This window comes from Aulonocara stuartgranti (assembly GCF_965226115.1).
Source record: "Aulonocara stuartgranti genome assembly, chromosome: 13".
NCBI lineage: Eukaryota > Metazoa > Chordata > Actinopteri > Cichliformes > Cichlidae > Aulonocara > Aulonocara stuartgranti.
In genome coordinates, this window is record NC_138949.1 from 13,576,532 (window position 1) to 13,588,567 (window position 12,036).

The 12,036-nt window shown below is 45.5% G+C and overlaps 1 protein-coding gene across 7 annotated transcripts in view; it reads left to right on the top strand.

Moving 5' to 3' along the window:
- tacc2 (transforming, acidic coiled-coil containing protein 2) overlaps positions 1-12,036 on the top strand; it is a 47,278-nt gene that overhangs the window by 7,122 nt on the left and 28,120 nt on the right. For 4 of the 7 annotated variants that reach the window (XM_082558193.1, XM_082558192.1, XM_082558194.1 and 1 more), the window contains exons 1-2: positions 5,062-9,512; positions 10,166-10,804. In XM_082558193.1, the coding sequence (XP_082414319.1) occupies positions 5,227-9,512; positions 10,166-10,804 (4,925 nt within the window). In that variant the 5' untranslated portion in view covers positions 5,062-5,226. Of the gene's footprint in view, positions 1-389; positions 635-5,061; positions 9,513-10,165; positions 10,805-12,036 lie in introns of those variants that run through there. The other 3 variants (XM_082558196.1, XM_082558197.1, XM_082558198.1) reach the window with 2 other exon arrangements.

Genomic DNA, 12,036 nt, shown 5'->3' on the forward strand with positions numbered 1-12,036 from the left:
TTTTTCAATTGTCCCATTCAGAGGACATGCTCAAATGTGGGGTGTAAACAAAGCTGCAGAGATTAAACTGCAGTGAGCCGGGATAAATGCTAGGATTTAATACTGGAAATAATCTTTTAATAGCATAAGAAAAGCACGTTGAGAGACGTATCAGATAAGACGTCTGAGTGGAAGGACGTAGTTCAGCCAGTGTGGCCTTTACATTATAACAAACAAACACATGGGTGGAGTTATCTGCTCATGTGATGTCTGGCTTTGAGCATTAATTTGTGGGTGTTCCCGTGTTTGCCCGCGACATGATCACACTTGCTTAAGTATACACGTGTGTGTGTGTGTTGTGTGGCAGACTCCCTCGTGTAGCTCACTGGTATCCTTCACCGTTCCTGCAGGCTGAAGCTCGAGCCGAGAGTTCGACCCAGAGGGACGACGGAGCGCTACTGACCGAGGTTTCCACCAGCCAGCACAGCCTGCTGTCTCAGCCCGTGCTGCCAGACATCCCAGTCATCACCGGGGTGGAGGAGAGCCGAGGCACGGCCGCAGACCAGGAGGACAAGGAGGAGCTTGAGTTTCCTCACGACCTGCTGCCCAGTTTAGATTTCAGCAGCGAGCTCAACATCTGGGAGTCCTCACTGGGGTAAGTGGAGGGGTTACACACACATACACACAGACTTTTACACTTCAGAAGACATAACTTCCTGGATACTTACTCCAACTCTAACCATAATCACTACTCCTCTAACCTGAAGCCCTGCACTCACCCTAAACAAAATCTTCCCCCTTAAATTGAATCTTTTATATAATTGGTGACATCTGGTGGCGTTACATAACAGATCTGCGCCCAAACACAGACTGTACTTGTAACACCACAACCATTTTGGGATGGTTCCAAGTTATGCCGATTTACAGAGGTCCTTTTAACTACTCTGACTTAAGAATTGAGGTAATGCTCTGTCAATTTGTTTTTGGCTTTATCATGCATAATCAGATGAGGATTATCAGGTTTGATTTGCTGCTACAAGTGGCAAAAAATCATTGAGACAGAGCTGATTCTTAGTGCTGGTGGCAGAATTGATAGTGCAAGATTAAACCTGGCAGTTTTGTCAATGTCATCATAAACATCAGTGACGATCACAAAATGAAGAAAGACTCATTCTAGAAAGACTCTTTAGTACTGAGGAATGTAAACGGCTACAATTGTTTGGTTTCTTTGTCTACTTGCCGATAAAAGTAAGTATTCTTCTTTTTCCATTAGTGACAAATAGGCCTCATAAATGACTACCCACGCATTTTTTTGCTGGCTTTGTGTACCGCAGGTGATTTTAAAGGCCTGAAAAATGAATTTTCCTTTTTCTCCTTCTCACGACTTGAACAGATTCGTGTGTTTGGGATATTTTTTTGTCATAACTTTCTGATTTTTCTCAAGTTTCTCTTTTTCTAGTTTAAAGTGAGCAATACTGAAAACATATATCTCCGAAAAAAAGGATAGAAGTTTGGGAAAAATATCAAAATAAGCTGACATGTTAACATATTTTCTTATATTGCCAGAACTGTCCGTCAGTTGTTCCTAATACTTCTCATAATAAATATTAAATGTAGATTCAGTTTGCCCTTAGAGCTTTAATTGTCTGTGTAATAATAGACAGTTAAATATATACCCGATCAGAATGCTCTGTTAGCTGGAACATCTGCAGTTTCCATGTATTTCCTTCATCGTTACATTTTTTTACATATAAAGGGAAAAGGGGTCCAACCTAGACTAGCAAGGAGTAACTAATAAAGTGGCCAGTATGTGCATACACTAATAATACTGTATAATACGTTAAATATTACTTTTTTTTATGGCTGTGAGGAAACACACTTGTAACAGTTTATTTAGTCAGAGTGAAAGCAAACCTGTTGTTGATTTGCTTCATGTGTGAATATGTCTGCATATGTGTGAATATGTCTGCATATGTGTGTGTGGGTTTGTGTTAGCAGAGCTAAAACCAGCTCAGGTGACAGGAAATGTGAACAGGTGAACCCCCTGCTGGCGGGTCTGCAGCATCACATAGAAGTCAGTCAACCATTGCTGTTTCAAGATACAAGGTACCTCATAGGTTCAGCATGATGATGGCTAGACGGCTGTCCTCTGTGCTGTCAGCAGAAGGCGTGGTGATAAAGAGTGAAATTAGGGAGCATGGAGAGGAACAAGAAGTTGGCAGGGTGATCTAATGTTTCTAACTTATGCTCGAGCGTGATGGGTATGATTGCTGTGGCTCTGCAGCAATCACGCCTTAACATGGTCTGATGTGGTCAGTGTTGCCTGCTTTTATCTAAAGTTAAATGCACTAATTCTTCTGATGCTTTGATGTCTTCTGTCAACCAGAAGTATAAGTATCATTGTTTGATGTGAATTTGTAAAAATGTACAGGTAAAACAAGTGAAAAGCTTTGAATAACTAGAAATATCAAAACTTCAGAAAGGACAAATCATTTGAAAAAGCAGAGTTCCTGCTTTGTTGCGTAGTAAAACTGGACACCTGCACACAGTTTAGTCTGTTTTGCTTCTCCACCCTTTAGCAGAGACTGCCAAGTGAACATGTGAGGACAGACGCTGTGTTTACAAGGATCTGGCAGAGTCTTTATGCAGAAGTCATGTGTGACTGTGTTAACCAATCCCTCGTAGTGATCCTCGGTGATATTCCTACTCGCTTTATCGGAACTTCTTTAGAAAAGAATGCGTTAAAATAACGAAACTTGAACGGACTATGCTATGACGATTATAGCTTGATAATGATGGTTATTCTCTGTAGTCAGACAGCGTGAAAGATTAAAATGGTCCCTCATTTTCCTTTAATGCAGGTAATGTTTTAGCAGTGACTCAGCAGGTGCAGATGAATGGCATTAAAGTAGCACGAATGCTAAATTATTTAGGCTATAAAACTGTTTCCAATAACCCAGAAACTACCCATCACTGTAATCAGGATGAATGACTTGACACTATTTCTCATTATATATAATCAAACTAATGTATGATGAGACTACAGTAAATAATTTATAGTTCCAATAAGAAATTAAATCATTTTAATTAGATGATAAATTTCGCTAGGCTTTTAAGCTTTTGATACACACTGAAAATAAGAAAATCATACCAAAAAACTGAGATGCTGAAGGCGTGTTGCAGCAGGGTTTGAAATAGGTGAGTAAAACTGCACAAATGCTACTTACTGCAATGAATTTTGGAGTGCATGTCCATTAACAACCGTCTTGTATTCTTATAAACGGCTGATATTATTTCTTGTAAGAGAATCTGTATCTTAGAAAAGGCATCCCGGGTGCAGTTGTGTGTCATCTGTGCATGTCACAGAGTGCTGTGTCAGAGCATGGCCTTCTACTGGGCAGCTGTTTCTGTGTACTCCTAACTCTGTCACCCTACCCTTGCCTCAGGCCTCACGGCTGCGACCCACTTGTCGCAGATGTCCAGCTCTTAACTCAGCCTGCTGCCACACCTTACCCGGGTAACAGACCCCTGGCCCCTTCCCCATCCACATTCTTAGACCGGGAACTCCAAGAGGCCTTCCAAGAATGTGAAGAACAACTGGTGTCACTGGGCATAGTCACTCCCACTCAGCCTTGCAGCCCCGAGCCCGGGACGTGGTGCAATGAAGGGAATACAACCGGAAAAGTGATGGCTAACAAGTCCAGTGAGTCATCGTCTCCACCTCCAATCGTTGTCCAGCTAGGACATAGCAACGGGGGCCATGGAAACAGGAATGCACATGGAAACAGTGAGACAGCAGACAGTCAGAAGGATACAGTTGTGTTTAGTTTTAGGGATTACATACTAGGCACTGTGAATAATGATGGGACAGCAGAGACTGAAAACCTGAAAGCAGAAAAAGAAATTAAGACAGATGAAGAGAAGGAAGCACCCACGCAAATACAATTAGAAATGCCAACATATTCAGCTGGAGAACAACCAAAACAGGCTGTGTTTAGTGATCACACAAACGATCTAAGACAGGGAAATGCTAATTCCAGTGCATCTGTGGGGGGGAGTAGCACTGTAGACTCTGATGTAGTGATTAGGAAGAAAGACACGGAGGCAAAGACAGACAAAGAAGAAAATCTAAGGGATGATTTCAGTGCTGGTGTTTGTTTTGAAACAAAGGTAGGTAATTCAGCTATGGAAACATCAGAGCGTAGCCCTCGTTTAAGGGATAGAGACGCATTACCAGAGCTGCAATCAAAAGGACAGACAGGAGCAGGCAAGCACACTGTGGAGCAGGAATCAGACCCATACAAGCAGAGTTCAGCTGGTGATAAACAGGCCGCCCAGAACAAAGAGGCAAAGAAAAAGAGACACAGGAAAAAGAAAAAGATGGAGAAAAGCCCGGAAACTGGGCAGGAGGCACGCACAGCAGTGCAATCTGAAAATGAAGTCATAAATGCTGGAAATCCCACCGATTCACCTTCAGGTCCTGTGATTTGTGGGCAACACCCTGACAACAGGCTTGATTACAAGGAGCAGCTTGAAGGAAAACCCACATCCAGCTCCCTACTATCATCTCCTCATAGCAGTCAGGATCATCTTACTCCCTCAGCCTGTTCACCTGCACCCATGCGGGCTCTTTTGCAGAAGCCTCATCAATCAGACAACCATAATGATCCCCTAAGCAGCATAAATAAAAGCTCCAATGAAAGCCTGCAGTGGGGGCAACATGTAACCGGAGGTGAAACCAGCAACCAAAATATACCCGTGACACATGTCCAAAATACAGCGATCAATCAAGCTGCTTCTAGTGATAAGAGATCAGATACACAAACATGCCAGGCTTCAGTTACAGAAGCAAAAATACTCACACCCGAGAATCACGTCCCACTCTCCAACAGCCGAACTTGTGTGGGAGAGAGTTGCATGGAGAGCGTCCTTGAAGAGGCTTTAGCGGTGGTTACTGCGTTGCCACTGACAACACCCACACTGCCAGAAGTGATAGAAAGCGAGGGAGAGGGAGAAAGCGTGAGGTGTGATTTAGTGGAGAGAGTAGCTGCTAGAGCAGTTGCAGAGAGTGAGGAAGGAGTAGAGGAGAGAGGGACAGAAAAGTGCCTCATTTCTGCAGACGGAGAGAGGGACGAAGTCCTGGGCAGCCCTTCTCGGCTCGCGTTAATCTGTTCCCAGGCAAAATGCTCACTTGCATTGTCAGCCAAAGAGGGACCGGCTGCAGCTGAGGAAAGCTGCACCAGCAAAATGCCACACAACTCGGCCGAGAGCGAAATCAAGGCACCGAGAGAGGCGACCGCTCGGAGTTCGCGCAGAGAGCTGTCACCGGCCGAAGAGGGAGATGCAGAAAAGGAGCCACAGTGCTTAGAGGCTTTTATCAATACTTCTCCCCTTGGGCTACTTACTGGTTCTGATTGTCAGGATCACATTGCCGCGGGATCAAAGAGAGAAGGAGAGGGAGGAGGAGAGGAGGTGGTAGAGAAAGGAGGGCTGGTGAGAGAGCACAGTTCATTCAGCCAGCCAGAAGGCTCTGCTAGTGGGCTGTCATCTGCTCAGACTGAAAGGTGTCCGCCCACCGATGTTGCCGAGTCACAGCTGAAATCACAGAGCTGGAGGGAGTCGATTGCTACCATCACTGAGAGCATCTGCACCGAAGAGGAGCGTCTCTGTCGACCCCGCCGGGAGCACCGTGGCGCAACAATTTCACCTCTCCTCCTTGACGCTGAGCAGAGCTACAGTAAAACAAGCGGAGGCAGACGGGCCGATCTCGATCAGAAGTTAGTGTCAGAGGAAGGGCTGGCTCTGGGACGCACTTTCGAGGAGTCATCCGTCACAGAGACAAACTACAGTCGAGTCTTCCCGTCTTTAACCTCACGCCAGCATTTGATCACTTCAGAGCAAATCCCAGTTAAGCAACAAGCGAGCAACAATCAACAGGTTCAGCCTAGTAGCACAACAGAAGCAGAGACAGTCGAAAGTGCAGCCAAGCTTCAAGTCGAAGCCTATAGCCAGAGCAACAGTGGTAGCACCGCTATGTCTGAAGTCGGTGTGTATCTATGTGGCAGGAGTGGAGGTAACAGAGTTCACTTCATGGATGCAGAGAAGGAAATGGGCAGTTCCTCCGTGGATCTCAAGACCATGCCGGTGCCAGCCCTGGACTGTGCGTCTTTACCCCCGCTGACTGTTCACGAGCAGTTGCGTCATCCTGTTTTTGAGGCCAGCTATACTTTCACAGACTTTCTCAACTCAAAGAAGCCAGACATCCCTATGAATCCAGCTCCTACCAAGGATGAAGCAGCTGCGTTTTCAGAGGCACAGAAAGATGTCTGTTTGGCTAAAGGGGACACGAGGACTAAAGAAACAAAGGAGAACATTGCCACAGATCAATCACATAGTGACAGTTTGAAGACAAACACTGTAGATTCACAGTCGGTGAACAGCTCACAACAGCTTCCACGTCCTGCTGAGGAGACTCAGACTGGTAATAAAGGGTGCTTTGATGTTTTACAACCACCAGGAAGTGCCATCTCTGAGTCAAATCATCTGACATTTGAACTGGTCACAGCAAAGGCAGAGGCGGAGACACAGAAAGATGCTGCAATTGTGTGTTTGCCCAAGGAGGAGGAGGAGATTAAGAAGGTGGTGGCAGAGTCTAAAGGTACAGCTGACATTGACCAGCCTCAGGAATCACCTTTAAGTGCTACTCCTGTCATTCTTGAAGAAAACAAAGGGAACCAGCATAACTGTGCACCTTTAAGTGGTGTTGACACAAGTTCAACATCTGAACCTGTGACCTTGACTTGCGCAGCTCCTCTGCAGATGAAGCATTGTGACCCAGCTGATCAGCCTGTTATGCAATTAGGTGAAAAACCTCCTAACGAGCCAGTTAACCCAGATATTACGAAGGCTGGGGAAGGGCCCAAGTCCCCCACCGGCTCTGCCGATCCCACAAAGGACGCGTGGGTGACTTCAGAAGTGACGGCGTCTGACGAGTCAAGCACGTTTATCGGGCAGTGTGTCAGTAATCCTGCTTTTGAGCTGCAGCCTCCTGGCCCAATGTTGAGTCACCTAGAGTTCGTTACCGACTCTGATGCATCTGTCTCTGAAAAGGCATATAACTGCAGTGCTGATGGTGACAGCAGCAGTGACTCCAGAGAGGTGGATGCCCATAAGAGCCGAGAAGTGACACACACTTCATTAGCACAGCATGCTGAGATCGGCGATGTCTATGTTAACGCTAATGAGGTCTTGCCAAAATTGGAGAATTTAAATTTTGATACTAAAGAGTCTGCTGCTACCAGTAATGTAAATAGTCAGTTATCACAAGAGGAAAATCCGATTCCACCTCAGCCTCCCAGCGATGCAGTGACAAGAAATAAACCTGCTAATGTAATTCCTCTATCTCAAACAGTGCCAGACTCTGCTGGCATTAAACCTATTATTTGTGAAGCCTCCATTAGGGATGACATCACAAATGTCAGCTACCCATTTAACTCCGACCTGCCCGCCAACGAGGTTTATGATACAATTAAAGGGGACAATGTGAAAGAAAACCACACAATGGGAGATCAGACCGCCATGTTGTTTGAAGAGCAAAAGAAACAAGCTAAAGAGGCAGCAATGGATAATCAAAAGGAAGCAGCAGACAGCAGCAAGCAACAGACAGGAAAGACAGGCACAATGCCACAACAGAATAATGAAGCAGATAAAGAGACTATAGAAGAAATTGGAGCCCTGCAGCCACCACACGCATATATGGGACAAAAGAGTGAATTGTCATTAAAGGATGTGAAGAAGGAAAAAGAAATAAAGAACACTTTTGAATCCAAAAGCGAGACTGAAACTTGTTCCTCATCTCCCAGCAGATTTCCGGGATCATCCGAGGACGTGCTGCGTGCTGACTTAGAGTCTAGTAGCGAACCTCTGACTGTTTATGATTCCAGTTTGCGCCAAATTCCGACAGCAGCGCTGGAATGCAGCTCTGACTCTGCACCAGATTTGGGTGCAGCTCTTGGCCAATCACAGTCCACACCAGATCCAAATTGTTTTGCTCAGCAACAGGAGCACCATCAACAGTATCTGGGATCCAGACATCCCACAGAGGCAATGTCAGGTGGCTGTCTAGAGGGGGGAGAAAAGGCTAACGATCAGACCCAGACACTGGTTAAGGGAGTAAAAGGAGCCCCAGAGGAAGGAGACAGCTCTGCTGGGGATATTTGTCAGTCAGGAAGCAAGGATGAGTTAGCAGGTGATGCCAGCATGAGCAATGAAGGAGTGATAAAGTCAGTGAAAGGCGAGGATGCTTCACTAGAGGTTCATAGGTTGCCATCTTCCCTTGATTCAAATGAAATTGATGGGAGAAATGCTTCACCTGATGCAGGGATAGCAGCGGGTTACTCTCATGTAAGTGAGACAAGTCAGGAGACAGATGAGAATGAAAGCCCAGGGTTAGAGGGGTCAGGTAGAGATTTAATGCCAGACACTGGGTTTGTGAGTGATCTGAGTGATAAAGATCAGCAAAAATGTGATCTATCAGCTGTCTGTCAAGAGCAGAGTAGAAAATCCGAGCTGTCAGAGAATCTGGTTGTATCTGTTGAGCCTGTTTCACAGGAACACGAAAGCTCATCTTTTCATATTCCCATTTTAACTAAAGATAGCACAGCTAGTGATGCTATTCATGCAGATTTTTCACCAAGTACAAACCAGGCTGGTGAAATTTCTATGCACACATGCAGCTCTCTGCCAGATCCTGCCGCGCATCCAGAAACTGGAGGAGAGGATTTCAGTGCTGCTGTGGCTCTAAAAAGCACCGGTAGTGAAAGCGTTGCGTGTGAAAGTCAGGATACAGTGTCCAGGCCTCATGGGCTGCAAAGGCCCAATAAAACCTCAGCCACACAAAACAGCCCAATAGAACAAACACCCATAAAAGGGCCTGATGTTGAGGAGATGACAAAGGAAGATAAAGAAGCCTTGGATGAAGGGAATGTTAGCGAGCAGGGTGAGGAACAAAATTGGATAAAAGTCATAGATGGTGGGGCTTTGGGAAAGCAGGGGGTTGTGCATTTAGCAGGAAGTGATAAAGAAATGGGCTCGGGATCAATCACCGTTTTAGGCAACTCCCAAAGTGGGGAGGCACAGATTAGCACGGAGGTTGCTGTTTGTCACTCTGATGGCAACACCGGTCCTTGTAAGGCAAGGGAAAGTGACAGTGATGCAACAGAAAAAATGACTGCGGACGTGGACACAGGCCCATCTGTTGTTTCATCAAAATGCCTAGAAGATTTCGAAACTCTTACCCACTCAGAGAAACCACAAGATGTGGTGCCACTGTCAAAGCCCCCAGATGACACTGTGGTTAAACCCACTGCTGCTGCCTCTCGGTGCGAATCAGAATCACTCGATAGAGCTCCAGCCCGCCGCCCTCCTGCTGAACAAGTAGAAGCTGCTGAAGCAGACACAAACTGGATAAAAGCGCTCAGGGAAGCTGCATCCCATTCTCAAAGCGAACAAGTGAACCAAGTGGATGCCTTAAGGTAAACGAAAGAGCGTGTGCTTATTTAAAATGATCATATGAGCCAAATATGTTAGGAACTGCAGATCAGAGCAGCGCAGTCAGAACCTCACAGTGATACAGATGTATCATGTTGCATGTTAAAGCTCAGCGTGAAAAGGCAAAGAAAATAGAAAGAGGAAAGGAACGAATTATGAACTGGACAAACAGCTACATTTTTTTTTTGTGTCTTTTACCAAAGATTTCTGGCATTTTGTTCCCCTAACTTAGCATTCAAGTAGCACCATGTTCAAGGCTTGTTTGAAGGGATATTACAGAGAGCAGTGTGACAATAAATATGAATGAGGAGGTAAACACAGAGCTGCACTTTGTATTAACTCGAGCTCGGGTCAGATGACTGTGCCTGTTGGAGTCTAATGGAAGTAATGCAGCCCTTTATATTCAAAGAGTGACATCAGCCGTGACATCGTCCCTGGTCCCCGGGGCAAGAATGAGCCTTTCTTACACAAAACACACTGCTCAACACAATACAACAACATACCTAGAGCACTTCACCCACACACATCCTCTTGCTCACACACACATTTTTGATTTGTGAGTAATTCCTTGAGCATGTGCTATAAACTAAACAACAAACCCCCCACCTCTTCTCTTCTTCTGTTGTTTTTTTCTCAGACCCTTTCCATCTCTGGAGTCTCCTCAACAAGAGTTTCTCACTCCGACTGAGGAGATAGCAGCTCCCGTGAGACAGGAGAAGACCCCACCACCAGAACTAGCAGCGGAGGAGACAGCAGAGATCCCACCTGTGAATCTTGTGAAGAAGCCAGTAGACCTTCCCAGACCTTTAAAAAAGGCAGGAGATCTCCTAGAATCAGCACATGAGATAGCAGAGCTTTCCAAACCACCGCAGAGTATAAAAGTAGAAGAAGAAGAAACGACAAAGGCAGAGCTTCCAGAAGCAGCCAAGAAAGAAGAAGAAGAGCATCCAGATGAGGTTCAAGAACCAAAAAGGAAGCAAGTTACTTCAACAGAAGTAGTGAATGAGGAACAGGCAAGAGAAAGGACAGATGAGATCCCAGAACCAACAGCTAATGATAATGAGCTCGTAGAACCAGCAAAGTATGAAGAACAAGAAACAACAAAGCCGACTACAGAGTCCCCACAGTCAGAGGAGAAGCCGGTCAGCGAGCTGCCAGTGGAGCTAGTGGAAAAACCTTTAGACATCCAGCCCGTGGAGCCAGCTGAAGTCCTAGCTGAGGAAACTGCAGCGACAGAGGCTGTTCAGGATCCGGCTGCAGAGCTACGGGACAGTGGGTGAGTGTTTTTACTGTCTGTATCACATGCTTGTCATATTTTTGAATTGATGCCCACAGTTTCCAGTGGAAACACATTTCACCGCTTTAAGTAAAACAGCCAACTAATGTTTCCTTAGAAACTCCTTTAACCAACAGACTCGCTCTTCTTCACACCGCATTCGGGGTCTGGATTCAAGAAAAGACGTCCATTTAACCCCCAGCTGATCTGAAGTTTTTGTGGTTTAGTGATTTCCCAACTGGAGATCATTTATAATTCAAACAAAGGAGATTTTGTCATAACATTTCCTTTGTACTGATCTATCAGATGCATTTCATTGGAGCGAAGATGTGTGTAAAATAGGGAGCTTTGGGGGACATGTGCTTTACAGATCAGCTGTGCGTGCCACACATTTAAAACTGATTTCCGTGTGCTTGGAAAACAACCTTGGTGGATTTGTTTTGGCTTTCAGACACTTCAACGGTGTCTGGGTGACTGTTCTCTCTACAGAGGTTTAACAGTGCCTACGAACTAATACGAATCTCAGATGTATACTGATTTATATGTAGTTGTTGAAATTTCCAAGTTAAATAAGCGCTGTAAAGCAGTGTATCAGTCAGTGTTAATGTAAGCATTTCAGCAGCACAAGTTGGACTGACTAATTCCTTTAGCGAAAAGCCAGATTTCTCACTAGAATTAGGTAAAAGCACAATGCTTTTCCATTTACCTCTCCGTGGGATCCATCCCTTTCGGCCTATCTTCATTAACTCAAATTCCCTTATTTGTCACTGTCTCCGACCACATGCCGTGGAGCCATCCCACATGCCAGATTAGCACTTGCTGCCTGTCAGTCTCAACACTTGTCCCATCACTGCTGTTGGATCCACACAGCATTGTTCAGAGCAGGAAAAAGGAAGAATGTTATTTCCCTGAGGTTTCATCAAAAGATACAGTTACTGTTGCGTACATGTGCCACAGAAACAAACGTGACAGCATATGGTATATGATATGATACGCGTGTGTGTGTGTGTCTGTGTGTACATTGTGTTTTTTTTCTCTCCGCCCCCGAAGGCTGTCCGAGCTGTCAGTCCTACTCAGTCTGTGCGGCTTTGTGAACTGAAGCTTGTAGTGGGAGGAATTTGGGCAGGCACTCAGCCCCACTGAAGTCATTTGCACAGACCAGACAGAGTGGAACAAAAGCCAGGGTTCAGAGAAACACTCGAGCATGTGCTGCGGTGCGAGTTTGTTTGACA